Source organism: Phocoena sinus, chromosome 7 (assembly GCF_008692025.1).
Source record: "Phocoena sinus isolate mPhoSin1 chromosome 7, mPhoSin1.pri, whole genome shotgun sequence".
NCBI classification, from domain to species: Eukaryota; Metazoa; Chordata; class Mammalia; order Artiodactyla; family Phocoenidae; genus Phocoena; species Phocoena sinus.
Genome location: NC_045769.1, coordinates 18473084 through 18498634, shown reverse-complemented (window position 1 = coordinate 18498634; position 25551 = coordinate 18473084). Strand labels below are relative to the sequence as shown.

The following is a 25551-nucleotide window of genomic DNA, read 5'->3' as shown; positions in this document are numbered from 1 at the left end:
TCTTGAGCTTCCTTCTCATCTCCATTGGAAATGGCATGTGAACTGCTTGTTCCCAACCCGGAGGAGCAAAGGTAATTTATGTCAGCGGAGCCATGTCAAAATTGCTCTGATCAAAAGGTGACAGTGCCCCAGACCTGGGCAGGCAGTTACAGTGAATAGAAGCAAGGCTTACCTGGTGCCCTGGCCTGGGCAGACTGGACTCCAGGCAAGTCTCAGAGGGATTAACCCCTTCATCCCAGGTGCTCTGATGCCCCTATGCACCAGCTGATGCCCAGAGAGGGAGCTTGGCTTGGGCAGACCTAGAGTTTTAGAGTCAGTATTAGTGCCAATCTCCAGGGACAGTGTAGCCCAGCCTGACCGACCATGTCACATGGAGGGGAGTGAGTGGGAATGGGGTGGCAGGAGAGGATGCTGTTCCCCCAAATCTTTAAGGTCCCCTCTAGGTTTATCTCAGTTTACCACCAGGAGGCACAGTGTGGAAATGACAACCCTAGACTCCTGGGGTGGGGGGAGTAAGGCGCTTCCGGATTGGTTCTGACTGCCACGTGACCCTCTCATAATTGGCTAGATGGACAGTGAAGTCCACCGCTATTCTGGCTTCAGTCAAGGGTACCTCCACAAACACTCGCACCCCTTCACTGACTGTGTCCAGGAAGGACACGTTGTCCCACTGTCCAGGGACTGACCTGAGTATAAACTACCCCAGCAAGGAGCTGAGTCTCTTGTCGACCTGAGGCCTTGTCTGTTCCTCCTGGGAGTGGGATGGCTACCTCCTGCTCTGGGAGGGCATGGGGCCACATCCAGCTGCCCAGCTGTCAGGGCGCTGACGTGTGAGGCACCCCAGAGCCGCTCAGGTTTCCCCCCGGGGCTGCCCCTGTGGCTGAGTTAGCATCCCAGGCATTCTCAGGCTAAATAAGGAGCCTGTCTGGGTCAGGGGGCGGGGGCTGGGGTCCCCGGGGGCTTGGGGCAACCACGCCAAACAAGGCAAGGAGAGGAGAGATGTATAAAACCTGGGCCTGGGGCTGAGCACCTGCCCGCGCCCTTGCTGTGCCATCTGGAAGGGCTCCGAGCCTCCTGCTACACAGCCAGTGGACCCGAGTCCCGAAGTCAACCCCTCACGGTGAGTTCAGATCCTCAGGTCGGCCCTAGACACTCCCACGTCGGGAGATGTTCTGAATCTGCAGGGAAAGGGCTGAAGTTTGGAGTCTCTGTGTCAGCCTAGATCCCTTTGTTTTCTGTTCTCCAGATGTCCAAAGCAGCTTCTGCCAAAAAACCAGTGGCTGCAGCCCCGCCTCCAGGATGTACCCTGGATATCAAGGACCCCCAGGTCCAGAGGGCAGCCATTCGCATCCAGGCCTCTTACCGGGGCCACAGGTGAGGGGGAGCCTTGGAGAACCTCTGGAGGAAGGGAGCTGGAGCTGCAGAACGCTCATGACTGCATTTGGGGGATGGGTGCGGGCTGAGCACAGTGTCATGGACCACTAGCGTCGCTGGACTTAGGGGAGAGCAGTTACTGAGGTGTGGAAGGGTGGCTGACACAGAGTAGACAATTTTATTAGGGTAACAATTCAGTAGCCATCACCTTCCCTACCCACCCCCATGTTTAAGGGTCTACTGGGCTGAGGGGGCGGGCCGGGGACGGTGTACGGATGGACAGGACTGCAGGCCGGCCGGGGCCGTGTCATGGGAGCTCTGGGCCCTGACCTGGGCTGCGGGTAGGTCCCGGAAGGAGCTGCGCGAGAAGGGGCCGCCGCGAGTGCTGGAGCCGCTGAAGGATGTGGTGCTGATTGAGGGCAGCGCGGCTAAGCTGACTTGCCGCATTTCGGCTTTCCCGGACCCATTCATCCGCTGGAGCAAGGACGGCAAGGAGTTGCGCGACGGGCCCAAGTATCGCTACGTCTTCGAGGACCCTGACGTAGTCGCACTGGTGGTGCGCGACGGCGAGCTGGCAGATCTGGGCCAGTACAGCATCAACGTAACCAACCCCTTCGGCCAGTGCTCCGACTCGGCACGCATCCTCGTGGAAGGTACGCGCGCCCTGGGTGCAGGGCCACCGTGCAGAGCAGCACCACACAGCGGGCGGCCGCAGCCGGCTCCAGCCGCGTTTACCTCTGAGCCTTGCCGAGTCCGGATGCGGATGTGACCCAGCCCCAGCACAGCCTAAGGCACGGAACAGGGCGCAGCGCCGGCCGCGCGTAGTCCTTTCCTACCCCAGAACTGTGTCCCATACAGCCTAAGAAGTCCGCTATGGGCTTCAGTCACTCGATTCCAGAGCCTCAAGGTCACAGCGAGCCAGAAGCAGAGCCAGGGTTAGAGCCCTGGTCTTCTGGCTCTCAGCCCAGGGCAATTTCCAAGGCGCCGGGAGATGTGTGAACATTCCCGGACTTTCACCCCTCGAATCTCTTTTGATCCTCCCTTCACCTCTGCCAAGGGCAGGGTTAGTCCCGTTTGACAGTTGACGAGATGATGCCCCAGAGAGGCTAAAGACTTGCTCAACGTCACACAGCGAGCTTAAATCCATCTCCTATTTAGAGCCGGGTATTAGCTGGGGAGGTGATGCCCCTGCCCGCCTCACCTCTAGGTTCCTCACTGGGTGGCCCTTTCCCTTCCTCTAGTACCGGCGAAGATTCAGAAGGGACCGGGTAACACTAAGGTGCGCAAAGGCACCACGGTAACGCTGACTGCCGAGATCATGGGCGAGCCTGCGCCCGACGTGGGCTGGACCAAGGACGGGGAAGACATCAATGAGGACGACAGGTGTGGGGGGGGCGGGGCTTGTAGCAAGGACAGCGCCTGGAGCAGGAGCTTGGGCGGGCGGGGTCCAGAAACTGGAGGGAGTGGGATGGGGGCGGGGAATTTGGGAGGCGAAGAACAGAGCTGGATAGTTAGCCCGACCCGACCAGGGCGCGCGTAAACTGACCGCAGGCCCTGTCCTCCCCTTCTTCCCACCTAGAGTGTTCTTCGAGATCGGCAGTACCACCACGACGCTGACTATCCGCCGGGCCACGCCTGAGGACAGCGGCAAGTACGAGGTGTACGTGGAGAACAGCCTGGGCATGGACCAGAGCTTCGCTCGCGTGGACGTGGCCTGAAAGGGACCCTCAGACACTTCACCCTGGCTGGAGCCCCGGGTGGGTGGGACAGACAACCCTCCTTCATCTTGCTTAATAAAGCTGCTCTCGCTGACCCTCTGCGTGTATTCGGTTCTTTTGAGACGCCATTTCCCCTGCATTTGCACCCACGCTTTATTCCCAGACCTACACCCTAAGGTCACAGAATGTTGAGGTCAGAATGTTTGGGGAGTGCCTAGTCCAGTGCTTCATTCTGCAGACAGTAAATCTGAGATAGAACTTCTCTCACGGTCAGAAGTTCCTTCACTTCCCAGACAGACTGGCAGAGGAGTCTACGACTCCGCCTTCTCTTCTTTTGTATGCCTCAAGCCCCACCCTCTCCTGGGGGTTTGCACTCTGGGCCCTCCCATTTCAAGGCTGGCCACACACCCCTCAGGACTCTAGCCTCGCTCTTCCCTGTGACCCGGCTCTAGGCTTTGGCTGGTGCCCCTGGGCCCTTTCCTAGACAATTTAGGTCCTAATCTTTTTTTTTTTTTTTTTAATTTATTTATTCATTTATTTATTTTTGGCTGTGTTGGGTCTTCGTTTCTGTACGAGGGCTTTCTCTAGTTGTGGCAAGCGGGGGCCTCTCTTCATCGCGGTGCGCGGGCCTCTCACTGTCGCGGCCTCTCTTGCTGCAGAGCACAGGCTCCATACGCGCAGAGCTCAGTATTTGTAGCTCACGGGCCCAGCTGCTCCGTGGCACGTGGGATCTTCCCAGACCAGGGCTTGAACCCATGTCCCCTGCATTGGCAGGCAGACTCTCAACCACTGCGCCACCAGGGAAGCCCTAGGTCCTAATCTTAAATTCCAACCTCTGCTTCTCAGGCGCCATCCCTCTTATTTATAGCCGCCCCTAGATTCCTTGGCCACGCCCCCGTACTTTCCCATAAATCCCTCCTCCTCCCTCGGTTAGAAAGCAAGGAGATAGTAAGAACTACAATTCCCGGCAGACTCCGCGAAGGAGTTCTCGCGACTTGCGAGAAGACACGTGCGCGGAAGGAGTAAGCAGTAGTGGGCGACAGATCTGGCAGAAGGGAACTAATGGTAAAGGGAGCCAGTGGTAAAGGGACCAGGTGGAGGGGCGGCGAAAGGGGTAGAGGGCAGAGGACGGACGGTAGACCGAGAGAGGCTCGGAGACCTTGGCCCGGCCTTCCGCACTTGTGTTGGTTCCACAACCCCAGGCTACGTGAGGCGTAGTAGTTGTGGGGTTCAGAGGGTCAGCAATCAGTTCTCCGAATCCAGAGATCCAGTACTTGTCAGTATCGGTACTCAGGGCTTGGTAGGTTCGGTGTTTGGGACGCTAAAGGAATCTGTCTTTTGAGTCAGGGTCCATCACCTAGAGATTGGTTTTAGGATTCAGGTTCAGCCTATGTAGTTTTTTTTTGCTAGGATTTGGGATGCATCAGATGCGGATCAGTATTAGTTCAGTACTTGGGATTCATTCTTAGGATTGTAGTTAAATATTTGGGGCTCACTCAGGGTCTGGGGTTCAGTATTCAGGCTTCACTCTTGGGGTTCAGGGCTTAACATCTAGAGTGAGGATGCAACAATTGGGAATCGGTGGGCTTGGGGTTTCGGTTTTTTGAGGTTTGAGGTCTGAGAAGGGCTTCTCTTGCTGAGTTTCTGAGTTTGCTGAATTTGTGGCCAGAGGGAGGTCTGTTAGGGGTCAAATTGTGGGGTGTGAATTTCAGAATTTGGGTGAAATCCCTGTGGGATTTGAAGGCTGCCTGGAGGCTGGGCTAGGATTTGAGTTGTGTGGGATTTGTGAGGTGGTGTGTCCGGGGCAGGTCTATATTGAACTTCGGATTTACATCCTCCGAGGGGACTAAGTGTTGCTATTTGGGTTTTGGGGGCTTGGTTGGGGTATGAGTCAGGTTCCTGGGTTGGGGTGTGAGATCTAAGCCTGACTTCTCTGTTGGGATTTGAGGTTTAGGTAGCAGTCGCCATCATGCTCAAAGCTGTGATCCTGATTGGAGGCCCTCAAAAGGGTGAGGAGCCAGGGGAATTGGGGGAGGAGGTTGGGCTGGAGTGGTCGGTGGGGTGGGGACAGAGGGAGGCAGGAAGCTGAAATGTGCTTCTTTCTCCTCTCCCAGGGACTCGCTTCAGGCCTTTGTCATTTGAGGTGCCCAAACCACTCTTTCCTGTGGCGGGGGTCCCTATGATCCAGCACCACATTGAGGCTTGTGCCCAGGTAACCCCATAGGCTCCCCTCTCCCACCTCACTTCCTGCTCATCTCCTTCTTGCTGTATTTCCCCCTTTTCCAACCATGACCTTCCCACAGGGACCACCATTTACAAGTGAAAATGTGAATGTCGCCCCCTGGAGTTGTGCGGTACACCTGCTCTGCTGTCTTCCTCTAACCTAGTGTCTCCTCTGGCCTCCTGCTCAGATTGCACTCCTATTTATTTTTAAAGCATGGAATGTGAGATCAGGCAAGACTCTTAGAGACAATTTAACACTGCAGCAGGGGGAACCTTAATGATAGCAAAGCACAGAACTCATACCGTTGCTCATTGTGGAGCTAATTTCTTTATTGCTTTTGGTATTGAGGCAGGCATGGTTTTATTTGAATCCAGTCTCTGCCTCCTGTAAGGACTTGAGCAAATTTCCCATCCTTTCTGAGCCTTAGTTTCCTTATTTGTAAAATGGAGGTGATTAGACCTGCTTTGCGGGGTGGCAAAGCTTGCAATGATGTTTGTAAAGTGCCTTGTACAGTGTAGGCGCCTGATAAATGATATCCTCATCTCAAGCTCAGATTGACACATAATAAATATGGGGGGAAAATTATGGGTTATTCTTTAACGCAGCTTGGTAGGCAAAATCTTCCCTAGGGTGAGCCCCAATTCAGATGTGAGGGGGCAGGGGATAATAGAATAATAAAAGGTTAAAAGGTCAGGGACTGAGACTGCCTCCAACTTCCTCATTGTCCAGAAGAGAAAACGGGCCTGAGTGGGAAAGTGAGTGCCCAGGGGCCCCATAGCTGAGAATGAAACTGGTCTCTCCAGACTTACGGGCCAGTCCCAGGGATTTCTCCCTCCTATCAGATATTTCTTTCTTCCAACCTCTTCCCTTGTCCCCAGGTCGCTGGGATGCAGGAGATTCTGCTCATTGGCTTCTACCAACCTGATGAGCCCCTTACCCGGTTCCTAGAAGCTGCCCAGCAGGAGTTTAATCTTCCGATCAGGTGTCTGTGCACACATGCTGTATGGGGCTGGGGGGTCAGTGCCTTAAGCCTCTGGTTCTCGGGAGTGGGGTGAGTCAGCATTCGCCAGACTTCACCCTCACACGCTAGGAGGGTTCCTATTTGGGCATCTTTGAATCCCTGAGTATATTGCCTTGTCTGTGGGCCTCGGGCAGGTATAACCCTGGGAACAGGAGGAGTCAGGTGCCCAGGCTCCTGGTATCTGTCTCCTCTAATCTCACTGAGCTGGCCCTGGGGTCCCTGGGGACAGGTACCTGCAAGAATTTGCCCCCCTGGGCACAGGGGGTGGTCTCTACCATTTCCGGGACCAAATCCTGGCTGGAGGCCCCGAAGCCTTCTTCGTGCTCAACGCTGACGTCTGCTCCGACTTCCCCTTGAGCACTATGTTGGAGGTCCACAGACACCAGCCTCACCCTTTCTTGCTCCTTGGCACCACGGTGAGGGGGCCAGGGGGGCTGGAGGGTGCAGAGGGGGTGATCCAGAAAGGTTTCTGGAATGCAGGATGTCAGGGAGGCAGGGGCAGCCCAGGTGGTGGGATCAGGCATCAGATGTGCCTGATACCCCAGCAGCGGTGGAGGTGGTGGCGGAGACCCCAAGCCCTTTGGCTGCTCAGCAGTAGGGAGCAGGCGGGGAGTGGCGGCAGCTGTCAGTTCTCACCCTTGCTGAAGCCCTGTCCACAGCAGCAGAGATGCGTGCCAGGTGTTATAGGAGAGGGAAAGAAAGAAAGAGAAAACAGACCTTGCTGCCGTGGAGCTGGCAGGTCACTGTCTCGGTGTGTCTGTTTTTCAGGCTAACAGGACACAGTCCCTCAACTATGGCTGCATCGTGGAGAATCCACAGACGCATGAGGTGAGAGCAGAGAGGGGGCTGGCTGGGTGCGTGCTCTGTGTATCATCATTCCCACTCTGCCTCTAGAGAATGCTGGAATGCTTTGGGATGGGCCTCAGTCTTCTCAGGCAGGTGGGGCATACCCTCAGGTCATCCTGTATCCCTTCTAGAGAGATCGCTGAGAGTGAAGGGGTAACAGTGGATGAATGATCAGGGTGCTATGAGAGCACAAAAGGAGGCCCAACCCAGCCTTGTCTGGGTGGGGGAGGGGAGGGCTCCCTGGAGAAGGCAAGGTCTGAGCTGAGTTTTAGATTTGTTTAGATGACGGAGACAGGAAGGCATTGCAGGTAGAGGGACCAGCATGTGCAAAGGCCAGGAGGCAGGAAACAGCAGGCCTCCAGAATTATGGAGGGAGGCACATAATCAGCAAGGCAGAGCGTCTCTGTCCTTGTTTGTGAAGCTCCCTGTCCCTGAGTCTGACCGACTTTCATGCACCCCTTTTATTTGTTCAAGCTTTAGTATTAAAAATACATATAAACACATACACACACACACGCGTTTTTTTTTTTTTTTTTTTTAAGTTTTATGCTAGGCACTAGCTAGGTGTGAGGGAAACACAGCTGAACGACAATCCCTGCTTCTCAGGAACCCTTGGACTAGTGGGAGAGACAGTCAAAAACCAACCATCGCAAATGATACAAGTGCTACTGGTGAGGTGTGGCCAGAGGCCAGGGGTGCCCGGACCTGAGAAGCCAACTCTGGGGCAGAGTGGACTCATAGAGGAAGTGACAACGCCAGCTGGGTTTTGAAAGCCGAGTTTTCCAGATGAAGAGATGGGAAGGGACATTTCCGGCGCAGGCGTGCAATAGCATGGAGCCGTGTTCTGGAAGCTCTGGGAGGTGGGGAGGAGAAAGGCCTGTAGTTCAGATTTATCTTGAAGGTGAAGGCCAGCCGCAAGATGCGATGCAGTCTGCGTTTTAGGAAGACCACTCCGGCAGCAGGGAGGACCTGGAGGTCAGAGGGTCTTAGGGGGTGATGGCAGTGGCCTCTCCTCCACTGATCCCAGCCCACTGTGTCCTCAGGTCCTGCACTATGTGGAGAAACCCAGCACTTTTGTCAGTGACATCATCAACTGTGGCATCTACCTCTTTTCCCCGGAAGCCCTGAAGCCCCTTCGGGATGTCTTCCAGCGTAATCAGCAGGATGGGCAACTGTGAGGCAGGCCCCGTGGCCCTGAGACCCCAAGTGCCCCTGGTCGCAGACTGCCCCCCCCAGTCTCTGCAGGCTCCATCTCCTGAGCCCCCGCTCACCTTCCTTCCCCTTCTCATCTCTTATTTGTCCTCTCCAGCTGAGCCTCCAAGTCCCTCCCTTCCTAACCTCATTCTGTCCCTCTTCTTATCCATCCCAGTTCCTCTTCTGTCACCGCCTGCCCACTCCCCTTCTGGTCCATTTCTCTCAAGCCCTGAGTGTCCCAAAGATGCCTTTTAGAACAGACGGCAACACACACAGTTGGGTGCACACAGGCTTGAGTGAGAGACACACACACACAGACACACACACACACCCTCTCTCTCTCTCCCCCTCCCTCCCTCTCAGGCTGAGTGCCCCAGAGCCCTGCTTGCCACAAGCCAAAGTCCAGGGTCATCCTCCTAGGCCTGCAACCTGTTCCTTTCTGTGGATCCCTGCCTTTGCTCCCTCCTCCCCTACCCCTCTCCCCATCTCAAGCCTCATTCACTCATCACCATCTTCTCACTCCCACCCATCTCTCTGCTTCTCTCTCCATCTCTCCCGGCCTCTCTGTCTGTTTCTGCTGAGCTGGCATCTCCACCCTCTCTCTCTCTCTCTCTCTCTCTCTCTCTCTCTCTCTCTCTCTCTCTCTCTCTCTCTCTCTTCTCTCTCTGTGACTGTCTCTGCCCCCACCAGCTGCCTTCCTCTGGGGTGAGTCTGTCTGTGTTTCATTCCATCCAGTGAGTGAGAGGGAGGGTGACCAGAGGCAGGGTTCAGAGGAGTGGATGGGGTGGGGGAGAATGGGAAAAGGGGGAGAAGCCAGGTCTGGTCGAACTCCATCTGGATGTGGGCCAGGATGAGCAGCAGGTCTGTGCCTGGGGACACAGACAGCTCAGGGAGGAGAGGAGGTGATGTGTATGAGGGTGATGGGAGAGCTTCCTGGGATGTGAGCATCCTTTTGGAACAGATCTGAGCAGACCTGGAGAGGTGGTGGGATTCACTCTCATTCCTATCCCCAGGAGACTGTTGGCCCCTGGTTGGGCTCAGCTGGGGAACTGATGTCAGCATCCCTTCCTCTGTACCAGGGAGGACTCGTCAGGCTTGTGGCCTGGGGCAGGTACCATCCGCCTGGAGCAGGATGTGTTCTCCGCCCTGGCCGGGCAGGGCCAGATCTATGTGCACCTCACTGACGGCATCTGGAGTCAGATCAAGTCTGCAGGGTATGGGAGGGGCCTCTGATGGGGTGGTTGGGTCACCTGGGGGTTAAGACCTTGGGGTGGTGGGCACAGGTCCGGCTGGCCCCTGAGCCCCTGCACCACTTTCTGGCCCCCAGCTCAGCCCTCTATGCCTCCCGCCTCTATCTGAGCCAGTACCAACTCACTCACCCAGAACGCCTGGCCAAGCACACCCCAGGGGGTCCACGGATTCGAGGTACCCATCTGGCCCCAATTCCTAACCTTTGCCCCCCAGCCCAGCCCCCTCTCCCCACTGAGCTGTGAGTCCTGACCTTAGACCCAGAGGTGAAGTCTCAGTCCCTGCCCTCCCTGAACCAGATGTGGTTTGGGGTATTTGCCCCCAGGTCCTCTCTTCTGCTTCTAGGAAACGTTTACATCCACCCAACAGCTAAGGTGGCCCCGTCTGCTGTGGTAAGTGGTGGCCCAGCCCAGGGGAAGCATGGGTGGGGCAGTGCTCGGAGTAGCGGTCTCTCCACTTTGTCACAGCCTGTCCTATGGCCTCAAGCCTTATCTGTTTTATGAGGGAATTGGATTGGGGGCCCTCCAAGGCTATGGTTGTGCTCTTCTCCACAGCTGGGCCCCAACGTCTCCATCGGGGAGGGGGTGACCATGGGCGAGGGTGTGCGGCTCCGAGAGAGCATTGTCCTCCATGGAGCCACACTGCAGGTAGGCACCCGGGCACACACAGCGGCCGTGGCACCCCGAGAGGCTGAGGGGAGGGGTGAGCCCCTTCTCACCCCCTCACCTCACATCGTCCTGTTTGGCAGGAGCACACGTGTGTTCTGCACAGCATCGTGGGCTGGGGGAGCACCGTAGGGCGCTGGGCCCGCGTGGAGGGTACCCCCAATGACCCCAATCCCAACGACCCCCGAGCCCACATGGACAGTGAGAGCCTATTCAAGGATGGGAAGCTGCTCCCTGCCATTACCATCCTAGGTATGCTTCCCAGGGCCCTAGGCTGTGAGAAACCTCCACAGGTGATGGCCATGCCCTGTGGGAGCATTTGTGTGTGTGTGTGTGTGTGTGTTCCTTTAGCAAACATTTACCCAGTGTCTGCTCTATGCCAGGTCCTGTGTGAGTCACAGGGGGCATGAGGCCAGGGCACAGATGGGCAGGGAGGGATCCCTCCCAGATGGCGGTGACCCCCAGCTCTTTGCCCCTCCCCACGGCCTCCCCCTGGTGCCCTTGTCCACACTGCAGGCTGCCGCGTCCGGATCCCCGCCGAGGTGCTCATACTGAACTCGATTGTTCTGCCGCACAAGGAGCTGAGCCGCAGCTTCACCAACCAGATCATCCTCTGAGGGGGGCTGCCTGAAGTTCCCCCAGCTCCGATCCGCTCCCTTTGAGGCTCCTGCCTGCGTGGCCGGCCTCTGTCCAGGAGGGACCGGAGGGAGCCAGCCAGGCTCTTCCTGTGCACGCGCACGCGGGGAGCAACGTGGGTGGCCGGGGGACTGGTGGCCTCCCTCTCCACTCCCTAATAAACCTGGGTGAACCTTGGAGCCGGTAAGGACTCCGCTTGTGCCTGGGCTGGGGGGTGAGAGTGGAAGGGGGGCAGCTGACTCAGTCCCCCCCCCACATTAGCATTTAAATTGGAGTCGTTGCTTTGGGCTCATGAATAATGAATCTGGAGCCCTGGTAAATCTCCCCCTCCCGCTGCCTCAGCCTCTCAGCGCTGCTCTGGAGGAAGGCCCTCAAGGCTCCCAGCCGGCTGGCCCCCGCCTTCACCCCTACCCCGACGCCGCCTCCCTGTTCCTCTTCGCTGGGCCTGGCTCAGGCTCAGAGCGGAAGGATTCCGAAGGGAAGTGGGGAGGATTTCGCTTGGGCAGTGGGGTGCGGGCTGGGAGCGCTGGGCCCGAGGTTGGATCCCCCAGAGCCGCCCTCGGGTGCTGCCGAGCCCCGGCCCGGCCTGCTTTCTGCTCTGCCAGCTCCATCTGCTCCCAGCCTGGCTTTTGGCGGGGTCGGGGGTTTCTCTCCCGCCCGAGGCCCGGTATCTGCCTCCTAGTCCCTGGCAGGCAGGGTGGGCCTGAGCTGGTGCCTTTCTCTCCAGAAGCACAGTGGGAGCTACTCCGTTCTGGGAGGGGAGGGGCCCTGGCCACCTCCCACCACCCTGGCTCTGCTCTTTGGGGGGGTCTCAGTCTTCCTTTCATATTCCTGAAGCCCCAGAGATACCCAGCCATCTCTAGTGTTTGCCCACGACCCCCGTGTGCCCCTCCCGGTGCCCCCCTTTCCCCAGCTGTGGGTGCGGAGCTTAGTTGCCAGATGAGCGGGTAATGATGGTAATCTGCTAATTGAGAGGAATCTAATTACCCGAAGAGAATGGGGGGGGCAGGGCATGGGTGGGAGGCAGGAGGGGGTCCTGGCAGCAGGCAGGGGTGGCAGGCAGCAGGGTGCTGGGGCCTGGTTATCAGCACCAGGGTCTGGGACAGAGCCCAGGATTTCAGAGCTTCAGGGCTGGGCTTTTAGGAAGATGCACTTTCTCAGGAGCTGGGCTGACGGTGGCCTGGGGATTGGGCTAGGTGTGACCACCCAGCCCCTGGAGGCTCTGCAGGCTGTGTCAGAGCCCGTGTACATGTGAAGCAACCGGGGGTCTTAGCGGTCCTGACCTACAACCTGCCTGGAAGCAGCCCTTCTGGTTCCCGTTCCTGGTCCCTCCAGTCTCTGCCTCCAGCCCACACCTTCCGTCACCTCTGTATGGGGTCCGGAAGGGTGTGCAGATGCCTCCTCTGGGCTGGGGTCAACCCCCTGAGGGCAGGGCTGGGAGAGGGGTGGGCCGCAGGGCCAGGGGCTGGGTCCCTTCCTCTCCTCTCCCCAGTCCTGACCCTTCTGTTCCGAGTGGTTGGCAGAAGCCGTGGCAGCTTCATCATAAATATGATAATTTAATTATTTTCTCAGCAAAACACCGTGAAATCCAATAAGTTTGTGTCAGGCCCTGGCCCCCGGGACCCCCCTCCTGGGCCCAGTGGGGGTGGGGACAGGCACTGGACAGGGACGGGGTCAGTGTTTAAAGTGAAGGGGGGCTGGTGAAGCTGAGGTCTCTGTGGAGCCCCCCACCCACCCCACCCCACCCCCGCCACGCGGAGGGCGTTACTGATGAACGCGTGCTCAGGTGGAGCGGGGTCTAAGGAGAGAAGTTCCGATGCCCCCCAACTCCTCTCCAGCCTCGTCTGCCCTGGGAGGGCCTAGCATCCCTCCACCTCTGAGGCCACAGCCCAGAGCCCAGGATGCGGGAGTACCCTGTCTCTGGAGGGGAGAGGGCAGGGAGCCCCCTTCACCACCTCTGGGACCTCACTGGCCCTGTAAGGGTAGGAGGGTGCTGGCCCTTCGAGAACAGAGGGAACTGGGGTGGGAAGTAGGGGATGAGGGGGGAGGGATGCGGGGGAGGGGTGCGCTCCTGCCATTAGTGCTTTTTTCGGTTTCCATAAAAAGATTATTCTGTAAAATCATCGAGGGGGAGCGAGCTGGGGGCCGGGGAGTGGGGGCGGGTCCCTGGCACTGAGCTGGATGGGGTGACAGAGGAGGAGAGCTGGGGACCGACCGGGACTGAGCGTGGAGAGAAATTTGGATGGGCTTCGGGAGCCAGCTAGGGGGAAGAGGCCGAGCCAAGAACGCAGACTGGGGGCAGGCTGGCCAGGATGGGGCGGGGGGAGTGCCAGGGCCCTCATCTCCCTCCTGCTTGGGCCTCCTTCCCACCCCCATCCCATCCCCTCCCCCTGGCACTTAGCAGCCATCATAGGGGAGCAGATTGCAGCCCCCTCCCCCTCTCCGGGAAGCAGGCACAGCTGGGGCCCTGCCACATCTGCTGCATCGGCACAGAGCACAGCTGGGTGTGCCCAGAGCCGCGCTCCCCAAAAAAAAAAGTTGGGGCGGGGGCCAAGGAGAGCCCAGACCCCTGAGACAGACGCACTGACACTTCTGCCAACAGACACAGACTCCTCGAGGCGAAGCTACGCTCACCACCACACACGCTCCCTCGTGTGCAGAGACAGGAGAACTGACAAACATGCAATTACTCTGCCCCGCCTGCCGCCCCCACCCCTTCCTCCTCCTTCCCTTCCTTCCCTCCAGGCGCCCCTCCGCCACCTTGGCCACCTCTGAACCGCTCTCGCCCTCGTCTGGAGGGAGCAGGGGCTTCACCCTCCCCAGGCACACGCTTCTGGGAGGCTTGGAGAACAGGAGAGCAGCGGGTGGTAAGGGGCATCTGAGTCCGAAGCTTGAGCCTGGGGAAGCCAGTCCCCCGCTCCATGCCCATGCCCCTTCCCACAAAGAAGCCCCTCTGAAGCACTGGTCCTTGCCACCCTGGACGTGATGGGGTCTCCATCCCAGGGCAGACTGGCTGGGCACCCTGGAGTGTGGTCAAGGTCCCCGTGACACTCTGTGTTCCACTGGCCGCCTCAAGGAGGTGCTGTATGTCCTGCACGTCCAAGTTCTAGCCAGAGCTCGGCTCCCAGGGCTGGGCCCTGGCACTCCCGTCCCCAGCAACCTGCAGTACCGTCCACTCAGCAACGCACCCCTCTGCTTAGCTTTGCTACCCCAAAAGGCGCAGGGTATGGGGCCTCCGTCGGTGGCGGAAAAGTCCCCCCTCCTCAGCAGGGGTGATCAGGAGTCCCTTCTCCCTGCCTCCACCATCCCGCTTCCCAGGCGATGACCACCTCTGGCCTCTGATTAAATCCTGCCCCTTGGCAGCCCTCGTTTCTCGCGCTCATCTCCTTGGCCCCCGTGTCTTGCCCTCAACCCTCTCCTCCCTGCCTGCCCCCACCCCCGTGTCCCACGCCTCGTCCCCGCCCCTGCCCCTCAGAGCTTTAATCCCTGCTGCTGCCGTGCCGCCTTATCTGCTCCCAGCAGCTTTCCCTGCTGCAAAGCCCTCTCCCCCTCCTTCTCGGGATCTTCTTCCCCCCTCCTTCCCCCGTTCTCTCTTCTCTCTGACCAGCACCCACTGGCCTGTCTCTGCCTCTCAGGGCCCCCATGATGACTCCTGGCTGACACCAGATCTGCACCCCAGTGCCCTTTGCTCTCTCTCCAGCCTCAGTCCCGAGGTTGCAGCTGCCCACCCAGTCCCACACTGATCTCCTTCCGCCTCAACCCTCCCCCACAGGCCCCACAGACTTGGTCAGTTTCTGACCAGCCAAGATTTTCCATCTTTCTTCCTTCCCTGCCCTCCATCTCCTGGCCCCCTCCCCCGGTTCTTCCAGCAGCCCCTCAATCTTGGACATGGTCCCCTTCAATCCCAGTAACCCACTGCCTCGGCTTGGGTTGTTGGTGCCTGCCACAGGAGAGGGCTCAGGGCTGGGCAGGGCTGGGCTGGTCCTTGGACAGGGTAGGGTGTGCAGAGTGCTGGTGGGCAGTGGGGGCAGGGCCTGGTGGCGGGACGCTAACCCTCTTCAGTTGCCTCAGATCACGTCCGGGCCTCCCCACCCCCTTCGCTGGAACTCTCATTAACCGCTTCTCCTGCCTCGTCCGCAGCATAAATAACCCAGATAAATCAGCCGCCGTCCGCCCCCCGCCCCTCGGCCCCCGCACAGCCCGTTTGTCACCGCTGCTCGCTCACCAGCCAGGTCTGGCCCAGTCCCGGCCTCCGCACCCCCCCATCCGTGTCCCTTCCCGCCCACGTCTGTCCCACGCTGGCTCATGCCTTGGTCCGCAGCAGAGCCAGGCCTGGGACAGGTGTCTGATCTGGGCAGGGTGGCAAGGGGTGTACTCTGCGAGCAGGGGGAGACTGGACCCTCCCCCTAGAATGCTATCTAGGAGTTTGGGGGTCATGTCATTTAGCAGTGGGGCCACCCAGGCTGGGAGTCTAAGGCCCACAAATGGGGGAAAGGGGCAAATGCAGCTCAGCTTGCGGGTCCCTGCTGGAGAAGAGGGAACCCCAGAGCTCGGGGTGTGGGATGCGCCCTGGAGCCCCGCAAGCAGGATCCTGGGAGGTCTCCAGGTCTACCTTTTGGAGCATTTTGCCCAAAGAAAACCTCCGTGCCCCCTACCAGGTGCTCTGAGTCAGAACCCTCCTGCCCTCCCTACCTCTCTGCCCCCCATTCCCATGCCCTGCCTTGTCAGGCTGTACAGATGGCACTCTAATCTCTGCCTCTCAGTCCATCCACCATTCTCTCTGTTAGGAAGCCTAGTTCAGCCCCTGGGGGGTGGGTGGAGAATTGGACTGCGAACAAATCTGGGGAATGGGGACAACTGGTGGGCAGAGGATGTCTGGCTGAGGCTTCACATCCTGACCCTACACTCCACACTCCCCCCCCGCCCCGTCCCCCCCCAACCTGCACCCACATTCCCACCCCCAGAGTCCTTGGCAGCCCCTCCCCCTTTGCTCACACCAGCTTGGGTCCTGGCTAGCCACACTTGGCCCTGATGCTCACTGCAGGGGGCAGCTGGTCCCCTGGGAGTGGGTGGGGGAAGCAGGGAAGGGATGGGGGAGCTTGGGCGCAGGGCTGGGCGTGGGGGTGGGGAAGAAACTGGGCTGGGCCCCAGGGACCAGCTGGGCAATGAGCCGGGGAAGCAGCCGGGAGGCTAAATGAGGGAGATTATCACCCAACTGCAGCCGGGCAGAGAGGGAGGCAGGCAGGGAAGGGGGGGGAGAGGGGGGGGAGAAAGGACGGGGGCCAGAGGGGAAAGGGGTGTAAGGGGACAGGGTGGGTGATAGAAGAGGCTGGAGGAGTAGGGGGAAAAGGCCAAGGGATGGACTGAAAGGACATGGTGGGGGCTCCCACTGAGCACAACCATATTCCTGGGGCCTGGGAGACTGGAGGATGAGGGCTTGGGGACAATTGAAGACAGCTCCCTGTAGGGCAGCGGGTGGGGGGGGGGGCGGGGCGGGGCGGAAATGCAGCTAACTGCTGCTCCACTTCCCGCTGGCCTAGAACTCCCCTCACCACCCTGCCCCTGCCCCGCCCCCCAGTACCGGCTTACCACCCACCTTCATTCCTTCTAGAGGTTGAAGGCTCCCCGACATGCCCTCAGGAGAAAAGAGGTCGTGCTTCGGGCTCGTGATGGAGGCCAGTATGTTGGGGAGAAAGACCCTGTGATCTCATTGGATGGCAGGACAATTTAGTGACACACTGAGTCCTGGGCGGCAACCAGTGCTGGGGAGAGCTTGGGGGGCAGTTCCCCGCTTTCCTGGCACAGCCCCAGACTGAAGTAACCTTAAAAAAGCAATTAAATCACCTTAAAAAAAAAAAAACCCTGTAAAGAAAAATCAATACCAGGAGAAAGGGGAAGAGAGAGGCTGGGGAGGATAAGGAGGTGGGGGAGGAGGTGCTGGAAGGGTCTGGTAGTCTAGCAGGGAGGGGTGAGCGTGGGAGGGGGCTGCCCCTGGGCAGCGGGCAAAGATGGGGACAGTCTGTCATCGCTTGGGGGCTCTGGGTGCCAACCCCTTTCCCCTCTGGGATGCTGCCAGATGCAGCCCCTGAGACCCCAGGGGTCTCAGCTCCCCAGCTTGGGGGAGATGGCTGGTGGGGAAGCCCAGCCAAGGGGCCGCTGGAGACAAACCCCAACAGGGTGCCCCAAAGGGCCAGGGTTGGTGGGCGGCTGTGTGTGGGTGGGCTCCGTGCTGGGGCGACCTGTGATGGACGGGGCCTGACCCGGCCTTGCAACCAAGGGTGAGCAGAGTGGTTCCCTGCTCCCCAGGGGAGCCATCCCTGGGCCCCTTTCCCAGGCTAGGCAGGGGCTGCAACCGGCAGGCAGGCCCGCCGCAGGGGAGAGGTGGCCACTGGGCAGCGGGTGGACCTCGGACTCTAATCGCCAGCAGCTGCTGTTTCCCTCAGATCGATTCCCTTCTCACTTTTTTTTTTCAGCTGCCGGTTCCACGGCTCGGATCGATGGAGCTGCCTCCCCCACCCCTCTGAGCTTCCTCTCCCTGCTGCTCATTAGCGCCCCGATTAATCAGCCCCCCACCTTTCCTCTAGGGGACGAATACTTCCTCTCCCATGAGGGCTCTCGCTCTCACACGGGCACCCCCCCCCGCAGAGCACAAGCTGCTCACGGTGACCACCCCCACCCTGGGGGCACCCAGGCACCACCTCCTCTCCGCCGGCCACCAGGGGCCCCATCCCTGCCTGTGATAGCAGCCCGCATGCCTGCTTCCCCTCTGCCAGGCGGCAGCCACCCCAGGGCTCCCCTGCCCCTCTGCCAGGCGCCCCGTATCCGTTTCCCTAGGACTGCGTTCCTTCCCATTCAAGCGCAGCACCTCTCTGCTCTCTCCATCCCCATGTGGGCTCTTCCTGACCTCCGTTCCATACCCTCTCACCACATCACACCTCCTCTGCTCCCTGGCCTGTCCACCCAACACGCGCCCCCAACCCCCGGCCTGGCAAGGGATTTGGGAAACATTTGGCGAAGCAAAGCGGCCACAGATGTGCAAGTCAGCCAGGGTGCCCTCTGTCCCAGACACATGAGACACTGAGTTTCGGGGGTGGAGGTGAAGTCGGGGAGAGGGCGGCCAGCATCCCAGAGGGGGCAGGGGTATGGTGGGTGTTAAGTCGGGAGCAAAGCTGCAGGGAAGCCAAGAATCTTGGTGGAGCCACCATTGTCCCCTTGTCTGTCTCGCCTGCCCTTCTCTGCTCTGCCCTCCCCTCCCCTGCCTCATTCAAACAAGTGGCTCTCCCAAGGAGTTTCTGGAAGCCGCCGTGAGTGGGGTAGTGGGGCCAGGTGGTGGCTGGGTGGCTGCAGTCAGGAGTCAGGGAGGCCAGGAGGTCGGGGATGGAGTCGGCTGACCCTTCCTGGGGTGCGGTCCAGAAAAGTGGCAGAATGAGCAAAGGACTCCGGGTGCAACCCTCCTCCCCGGGTGGCCTGGGAGTGGGGCCATGCGGGGACCCCACGAATGGCTAGGGTGTAGCAAGTTTGGGGCTATCCCGACGAGGTCTCAGGCAGCAGGGACGGGCGATCCCTGTCCCGGGCTAGGGGCTGCCCCCTCCCCTGGCCTGGCTCCTGCCGCCCGTGCCGCCGGTGAAACGCTGTTGACATGTCCTGAATTATTAAGCACGGGGTGGGCTCCGGAGCACATGCTGAGCAGAGCGGCTGGGGCTGCGCGGCGTGGCGGAGCAGCGCTCGCTCCCTCGCTCCCTCGCTCGCTCGCTCGCTCGCTCGCAGGGACACACGCAGGGGCTGACAGCTGTGCCGGTGCTGATAAGGGAAGCCACAAGGAGACGATCGAGGAGAGAGACAAGCGGCGGCAGAGGCATCAGCGGCAGCGGCAGCGGCAGCGGCAGCGGCAGCGCCAGGGCTGCGGAGTCGCCGGGAGTGGGAGTGACTCCCCCACCTCAGGCCCCCACCCTGTCCCCGTCCTCTTCCCGTTTGCCCTGAGTTTAGAAGAGCAGCCGCTGCCCCCGCAGCCACTCCGGAGGGCACCAGGGGCTGCTGGCCAGGGAGGGACAGGGGCAGGTAGGCTCCAACCAGTCCCAGCAGCTGGGCACAGATGCCGATCGAGATTGTGTGCAAAATCAAATTTGCAGGGGAGGATGCGAAACCCAAGGAGAAGGAGGCAGGGGATGAGCAGAGCCTCCTGGGGGCCGCGCGGGGGGCAGCAGCCCCCCGGGACCTGGCCACCTTTGCCAGCACCAGCACTCTGCACGGGCTGGGCCGGGCCTGTGGCCCAGGCCCCCATGGACTGCGCAGAACCCTGTGGGCACTGGCCCTACTCACCTCGCTGGCTGCCTTCCTGTACCAGGCGGCCGGCCTCGCCCGGGGCTACCTGACCCGGCCTCACCTGGTGGTAATGGACCCGGCTGCCCCAGCCCCAGTGGCGGGCTTCCCGGCCGTCACCCTCTGCAACATCAACCGTTTCCGGCATTCGGCACTCAGCGACGCCGACATCTTCCACCTGGCCAATCTGACTGGGCTGCCCCCCAAAGACCGGGACGGGCACCGTGCCGCTGGCCTGCGCTACCCGGAGCCCGACATGGTAGACATCCTCAACCGCACTGGCCACCAGCTCGCGGATATGCTCAAGAGCTGCAACTTCAGCGGGCACCACTGCTCCGCCAGCAACTTCTCCGTGGTGAGTCCTGCCAGCTGGCCCGCCCAGCCTGAGGTGGCCAGAGGCTGGCGGTGGGGGAGGGAGTGGTGCGCAGGGCATCCTCATCAGGGCTTCCCCTCCTGCCGCCGCCAGAGGCTGGCCTCGTGTCGCCTCCATGCCCGGTGTTGCCCTCGGGCTCCCCAGCATGGAGCAGTGGACGCTTGTGGGGGCTTACCGTGCTGCTGCTGCCACTCTCTTCGGGCTCTGCCGCCGCTGCAGAGCCTAGGTCTGGGGGCCAAGGGTCCTGGAGTGGGCCCGGGGGCCCAGAAGCTGGTCAGCTTGCAGGGGAGGGATGCACCATGCCACAGCCGGACCAAGTGACCCCCGCTTTTCTCTTGCTCTCCTTTTCTCCTGTGGCCACTGGATTCTTCTCCCCACCCAACAAGGGCGATGGGGAGAGGGTGTTCTGGGGGCTCCAGCAAAGGGGGGACTCAGGGCTGCCTCTGGGGGAGCTGGCCCGGCAGGCAGGCTGGACAGAGCCGATCTTCGCGTACACTGGGTGCCAGTGTCTCTCTCACACACCCCCTTTCACTGATTCACTCACACATCCCTCTTTCACGCTGCCCCTCCAGCTTCTCCCGCTTTGCAGGCCCTCCCTCTGTTTCCTGGTTCTTGCCCGGCTCTGGCTTTTACACTGAGGGTCACTCATTCACTCTTAGGTGCATGGCTCACCCTCACTGCTGCCCAGCACACACACACACCCCTACCCCATGGGGACATAGTTTCCTGCACACTCTCTCACACACAGTGTCCCTGTCACTACACTCACGTGCACACCTGCACACCCACGCACCCAGAGAGCTGCCCACATCCCAGCTCTTACTAAGCTGCTGAGGACAGGGTCACACCGTGGATGGTGTCCCCTCTTGTGACACCCCCACCTGCCTCAGCCCCTGCTCCCCGTCTCTCACATATGTGCAAACACACACACACACACTCTCACGAGGAGTGGAGTGGAGTGGAGTGGAGTGTTGGCTTGGGCTACCCTCCCATGCACACCTCCCACAATCGGGTGTGTGAGGTGTGTGTGGGGTGTGTGTCTTGTATGCTGTCTGTCTGTCGGTGCTCCGTTCACCCATAGTCACAGGCTGTCTATTATTCCTGGTGCTTGAGTTGCTGTCCCCAGTCCACAGTTTACCCCCGGCATTGTGTACGTGTGGTGTGTGTGGGGTGTGTTTTCACTCTTGTGACCACCGCCCAGCGCATGTGCAAATACATGGCATCGACGTGGTGCCCATCCAGCCCAGCCTCCAGCTCCAGCCCCAGATGGGAACCTTTTCCTTCTCGTGGCCCGGTGCCCGCACGCGGGCTCTCATTCACTCACTGCCTCAATAGCACCAGGAAACGTGCTCCACCCGTGTTCTTGCCCCCACCATGCCTGCAGCCTCGGGGTCCTCCTGCCATTGGGTGGCGGGAGTTGCGTAGAAATGGAGGAAGGGACGAGAAGGAGGATGTGCTGGGAGAGGAACCGGGGCGGGGAGGGGATGGCGGGGGCCTGTTGTCCAGCTGCACACCCCTTCTTCCAGGAAAAATTCAAAGCTCTCAAAGCGATTGTCCCTAAGGAGCAGTGTGTGAATGTGGCCTTTCGGGTCCGTGGGGCTCCTCTGTGAGACATCGTCACTCCTGAGTTTTGGGGGTGGGGACAGAGCCCGTGTCAGCAGGTGCTGTTGGGGCAGAAATCAATGGGGCCTTTGTGTCCCTGAGTGGGAGTTTGTGTCCCAGGCCCCGGTGAGGGGTGGAAGGGCAAGAGGAAGAGTAATGAAGCCTCGGGGGGAGGGGAGGGGAGGGGAGGAAGAGATAGAGGGGCAAGGAAGCAAGGTGAGGGAGGCTGGGGGTAGCTGCCTGGCCTCCAGGAAAGGAGGAGGTGCCTGGAGGATATGGGAACAGGGAGCCCCCTGATTAAAGCTGGCGAGTCCCTGTGAATCTGGGGATGGCCAGGCAGAGGTGAGGGTGGACATCCCACAGGCCCTTTCGTACCCTGAGGATGGAGAGAAAAGGACAGAAGTTTGTGGGTCTCTGCTCTGGGGCTGCGGCAGGACAATGAGGGGCAGAGAAGCAAAGCAAGCACGGGGGGGTCAGGGATTCCCCTTGGACCCACCTGTCCCCTGGGGAATTCCTGTCCCCCCCACTCAGCCTAGTCCCCATACCCTTCTGCCCAAACCCCACCCCCCATGTGCTGAGTGTAACTCTCCCTTGGACCTGGCATTCTAAGGCTGAGTCTGCTGCCAGTTTACAAGGGTCTGGGATTATGGTTGGGATGGGATGATCCACGGTAACGGGGAAGATGGGGGTGTATTGTGTGGGCAAGACTGGAGAAGGGGTATGGAGACAAAGACATCAGGGGTCTCTGATGAGGACATGAGGCCCACAGTAGACTCCGTGGTGAGAATATGGAGCCCATGATGGGGATTTGGGATCGATGGAGGGGTGATGGGTGCAGGAATCAGTGGTGGGAACCTGCCAGGGCACGTGTGCTGAGATGGTCAGAGACAACGACGCGCTTTGGGGAAGGTATATGTTTTCTGTTGCTTTCCCCATTTCCTCCTTCCCACTCCCCACTCTGCTGTGACCTTTCTTCCGGAATCCAAGTTAATAAATGTCACATTTTCCAGCCTATTTTTACTCCGGGTAAAATGCCCTCCCCCAGTCCCCTCAGCTGCCGCTCTTGCTTCTGTTACCACTGCAGTCGCTCTCACCCCCATGCTCCCTAATATCCCCTCACTGATTCCCAATCAGTCACTCAATCAACACGGAGTTCTGAGCACCTACTATGTGCCAGGCTCGCTGCCAGGTGCTGTGGTGGAGAACAAAGAAGGGGAGCCCTGGTCCCCAGTCCCTGTCCTCAAGCAGCCTCCAGTCTTGTGGTGGAGCTGGGATGGGGACACTTAAAATGCTTTACCAATGGAAGAGTTAACCAGCCATGCAAGCAGTGTCAGGAGGTGCCGGGATTAATTGCCAAACGAGGTTACATGGATAGTAAGAGCCTGGGTTCAGAGAGAGGGGCCATTCTGGGCTGAAGAGGGCTGGGAAGGCTTAATGGATGAAGCAGCCTGGGCGAGGTTTGGAGAGGAGGGGAGGGGAGAGAGGCGAGGGAGAGGAGTGATGCTTCCACCTCTCCACCCATATGCCCCTCCACCCAGCTCACCCCATCTCTTCTCTTTGCCGCCCCCCTCCTCACCCAGTCTCATACCAACCCACTCCCACCTCCACCACCACTTATATGTTCTCTCTTCCTCCTCAATTCCTACCGCCGTCCGCTCCCCCAGGCCAGCGTGCCAAGCCCCCTCTATACTTTCCCCCCTGCGGCTGCTCCCAGCCTGCCCACTTACTAGAAGGCAGAAATCACTCTTTCTTCCTAGGCTTCGTTTCTTCAGCTGTAAAATGTGGCTCTAAATTCCAGCGTCTCCTCTCAGCTGGGGACTGTACGGTGGAGTGGTCAAGTGTGTGGGTTCTGGAGCCAGACGGTCTGGGCTCAAACCTTGGCTGGGTGGCCTTGGAGAAGTTAGCTTCTGTGAGCCTCAGTTTCTGTATTCGTGATATAGAATATTAGAACCTAAAAAAATTCGGGTGGTTGTGAGGATTAAAAGAGGTGGCTGTAAAGGGCGTAGCACACTGCCTGGCACACACATCACGTGCACTCAGAGTGTCAGCTGTTAGAAATGCCACCACCCCAACTCCTGGCTCTCTTTAACCTGACTGTTCCCAGCACCACCTGCTGTTTTCCAACCTAGGTGCTGGCATCTTCGCTAGTCTCCATCACCTAGCCTTCCTCCTCTCTTGACCCTCAAGCCTCCGCCCCCCACCCTGTTATAGCATCCCCATGCTTCCCAACCCTCCCCAGTACTCAGGCATGCGTGTGCATGTGTAGCAGTGCATACACTTGAGATCCGTGCTGTCCCACAGGACACTCTGTGATGACGGAAATGTCCTGCATCTGCGCTGTCCAACGTGGTCATCACTAGCCACACAGGCCAGTGAGCATCTGCAGTGTGATTAGTGCGACAGAGAGCGTGAAGCTTCTATTCAAACAGCGGAGCGTGCCCAGTGGCTGCCATATCAGACAGTGCTGCTCTAGGTGGTCCCGGGGGCGTGGTTCAGGCTGCCAGGTTGGGCAGGGCTAGGCTTTCCAACGGGCATCAAAGGGTATAAAGTGATGGTGGTAGGCTGTGATCAGAAGTCCGGCCATCTACACTCTCCGGGCCGAGGTCCCCGGTGGAGCTGAGGATGGGGCCTGTGTCTGGGGACATCGAGGTGTCTGGAAACACCACCGAACAGATACACCTTTCTTCCCAGGTGCAGGACGTGACCTTGGTCTTTTCCATTCTATTGTCTGGAAAATTGAGGCATGGGGAAGGTAAAGAATCCACGAGGAGGCAGGGGGAGGGCCAGCCCCTCTCTGTGGGGTCCTCCGGGGTCCAGGCAGCCCCTGGAGGTGCAGGTGACCAGAGACCTGTGGGCACTTCCCTGTTTCTATCCCCTCTCGGGCTGTCAGCCTTCCCTCCCCGCCTCCCAGCCCTCCTTCCCCACACGCTGGTGACTGCCGTGACTATTAATCCCTCGCCCTGTTCTCTTCCTCTCTGCTAATCAGGCACAATTAGACAAGGCCTATTCCAGCTGGGCAGTCCTCCTCCCTGCCCCCTTCCCTCCTCTCCCAGCCCCACCCCAGCTCAGTCAGGACGGCTCTGAGGCAGAGGGAGCTGCCTGCCAGCCCTCCATCACTCTCTGGCTCCCCCAGCCCACAATTCCAGGCTCCTCCGCCATCCCCGGCCTTCTCTGCAAGCTTCCTCCCGAGCCCGCCCCTTCCCTGGTGTGGTCAGGCCGGTACTGACAGTCTCTGCACCCACTCCTTGATTGTGGGAGGGGCTACTCCACAGACATCCCAACTCCAGGCCTCCGCCACTGGCGCCGAGGGCCTGAGGGCTGCCCCTTGCCCCCGTGACTCAGGAAGGGAGAGGATTCCCACTGCGGCCTCTCATCTACCCGACAAGCTTACCTCAGACCCTCGCTCCCAGCCCAGCCCTCCGTGCCCTCCGGCCCCACCTTCTCCTGAGGCGTGAACCTTGAGAACATTTAGTTTAACATCTAGTTCAGGGGTGGTCCTGCCTTCGGGAGCCAGGCAGATCAGGTCGGAGAAGGCACACAGTAGGGAAGGGTGGGGTATGAGGGGAAGTGAAGGTCACTTACCCTTGAAGGGAGCAGCTGTTTCTCAGCCCCAGCTAACTGTTGCCCTGTGGTCAGGGATGCCCGGTGTTAGGGGGTCTTCCAATTTGTCCAGAGAAGCCCCGAGTCTTGATTATTTTAATTAAAAATTTTCTGAGTAACAAAAACATTCAGAGGGCTAGCTACAACTCCAGACTGCAGGACCCAGCGTGCCTGCCCTCCCCACCGCCTGCCCCACTGCCGGCTGCTGCCCCTCAGGCCCTCCTGGAGGGGGCGCTCTCAGCCTGGCCGCCTCCCATTGGCCGGTGGAGTTGCTGGAGGGGGATTTGAGCCCAGCAACCAGCGGCAGGGACTGTGACTGTTCCCCGGGGCTGGCCTGCAAGGGCAACGGGGAATGCCAGGAGGGACGTGCCCCACCTGGCCCTGCTCTGCAGCCCCGTGGCCTCTTCATTAATCAGGCGTCAGCCCCGAGCTGGGCTCGTTATCAGCTCAGCCTCTCGTGGCACTGCCGGAAGATGCTGATTAGCATTTGAAGAAATAGCCCCCGCGTTTCCCTCTTGTCCTCCCTCTTTCTACCCGTGCTCCTTCCTGGACCCCCACCCCGGCCCTTCTGCTTCTCGGGAGGAATCTGCTCCCTCTCGCGGCTGGTGGCAGGCCTGTCTCTGCCAAGCCCAGGCCAGGGACAGAAAGGACCAGGACCAGGGGGCAGGGAGGCAGGAGCGCCCCAAGGAGTACTAGGACTACTCGGGCTGAGGTCACTGGGCGGAGGAGGA

At 59.7% G+C, this 25551-nt stretch overlaps 3 protein-coding genes and 1 long non-coding RNA gene across 12 annotated transcripts in view; 3 read left to right on the top strand and 1 right to left on the bottom strand.

The window, feature by feature from the left end:
• Window positions 1–1246: 1246 nt before the first annotated feature.
• SPEGNB (SPEG neighbor) lies at window positions 1247–3696 on the top strand. The gene is made up of 4 exons (XM_032637964.1): window positions 1247–1374; window positions 1720–2027; window positions 2616–2757; window positions 2954–3696. Exons 1-4 carry the CDS (start codon window positions 1247–1249, stop codon window positions 3090–3092), a joined length of 717 nt encoding a protein of 238 aa, XP_032493855.1. The 3' UTR covers window positions 3093–3696.
• Window positions 3697–4027: 331 nt separating this feature from the next.
• Window positions 4028–11110, top strand: GMPPA (GDP-mannose pyrophosphorylase A). Of its 9 annotated transcripts, none has more exons than XR_004350781.1 (13): window positions 4028–4157; window positions 5041–5101; window positions 5207–5304; window positions 6195–6298; window positions 6567–6753; window positions 7106–7165; window positions 7790–8357; window positions 9457–9591; window positions 9705–9802; window positions 9925–10017; window positions 10180–10272; window positions 10374–10542; window positions 10807–11110. XR_004350781.1 is itself a non-coding variant. In XM_032637981.1 (13 exons), the coding sequence occupies exons 2-13, from the start codon at window positions 5062–5064 to the stop codon at window positions 10905–10907; spliced, it is 1263 nt and encodes a 420-aa protein (XP_032493872.1). In that variant the 5' UTR covers window positions 4068–4157; window positions 5041–5061; the 3' UTR covers window positions 10908–11110. The 9 variants fall into 9 exon arrangements, 5 of the variants coding, with proteins under 5 accessions (XP_032493872.1, XP_032493871.1, XP_032493875.1 ...); XM_032637981.1 differs by having other exon boundaries at window positions 4068–4157; window positions 8227–8357; window positions 9971–10017; XR_004350780.1 differs by having other exon boundaries at window positions 4106–4157; window positions 9971–10017.
• Window positions 8020–25255, bottom strand: LOC116756903. Its single transcript, XR_004350783.1, has 3 exons — window positions 24803–25255; window positions 22948–23171; window positions 8020–8152 (listed from the first exon to the last, which is right to left on the bottom strand). It is a non-coding gene; the product is annotated as an uncharacterized LOC116756903 (long non-coding RNA).
• Window positions 18606–25551, top strand: part of ASIC4 (acid sensing ion channel subunit family member 4) — a 22088-nt gene continuing 15142 nt past the window's right edge. Inside the window, 2 exon segments of the mRNA XM_032637979.1 lie at window positions 18606–18974; window positions 18977–19600. Coding sequence (XP_032493870.1) covers window positions 18606–18974; window positions 18977–19600 — 993 coding nt within the window.

Excerpts from the sequence above, each read along its gene's own strand:
- SPEGNB (XM_032637964.1), top strand. The coding sequence starts at position 1,247 with ATGTCCAAAGCAGCTTCTGCCAAAAAACCAGTGGCTGCAGCCCCGCCT. Across the intron at positions 1,375-1,719 it reads GCCTCTTACCGGGGCCACAG|GTCCCGGAAGGAGCTGCGCG; the intron begins GTGAGGGGGAGC and ends GGCTGCGGGTAG. Across the intron at positions 2,028-2,615 it reads GGCACGCATCCTCGTGGAAG|TACCGGCGAAGATTCAGAAG; the intron begins GTACGCGCGCCC and ends CCCTTCCTCTAG.
- GMPPA (XM_032637980.1), top strand. The coding sequence starts at position 5,062 with ATGCTCAAAGCTGTGATCCTGATTGGAGGCCCTCAAAAGG. Across the intron at positions 6,299-6,566 it reads GAGTTTAATCTTCCGATCAG|GTACCTGCAAGAATTTGCCC; the intron begins GTGTCTGTGCAC and ends CCCTGGGGACAG. Across the intron at positions 9,803-9,970 it reads AGGGGGTCCACGGATTCGAG|GAAACGTTTACATCCACCCA; the intron begins GTACCCATCTGG and ends TTCTGCTTCTAG.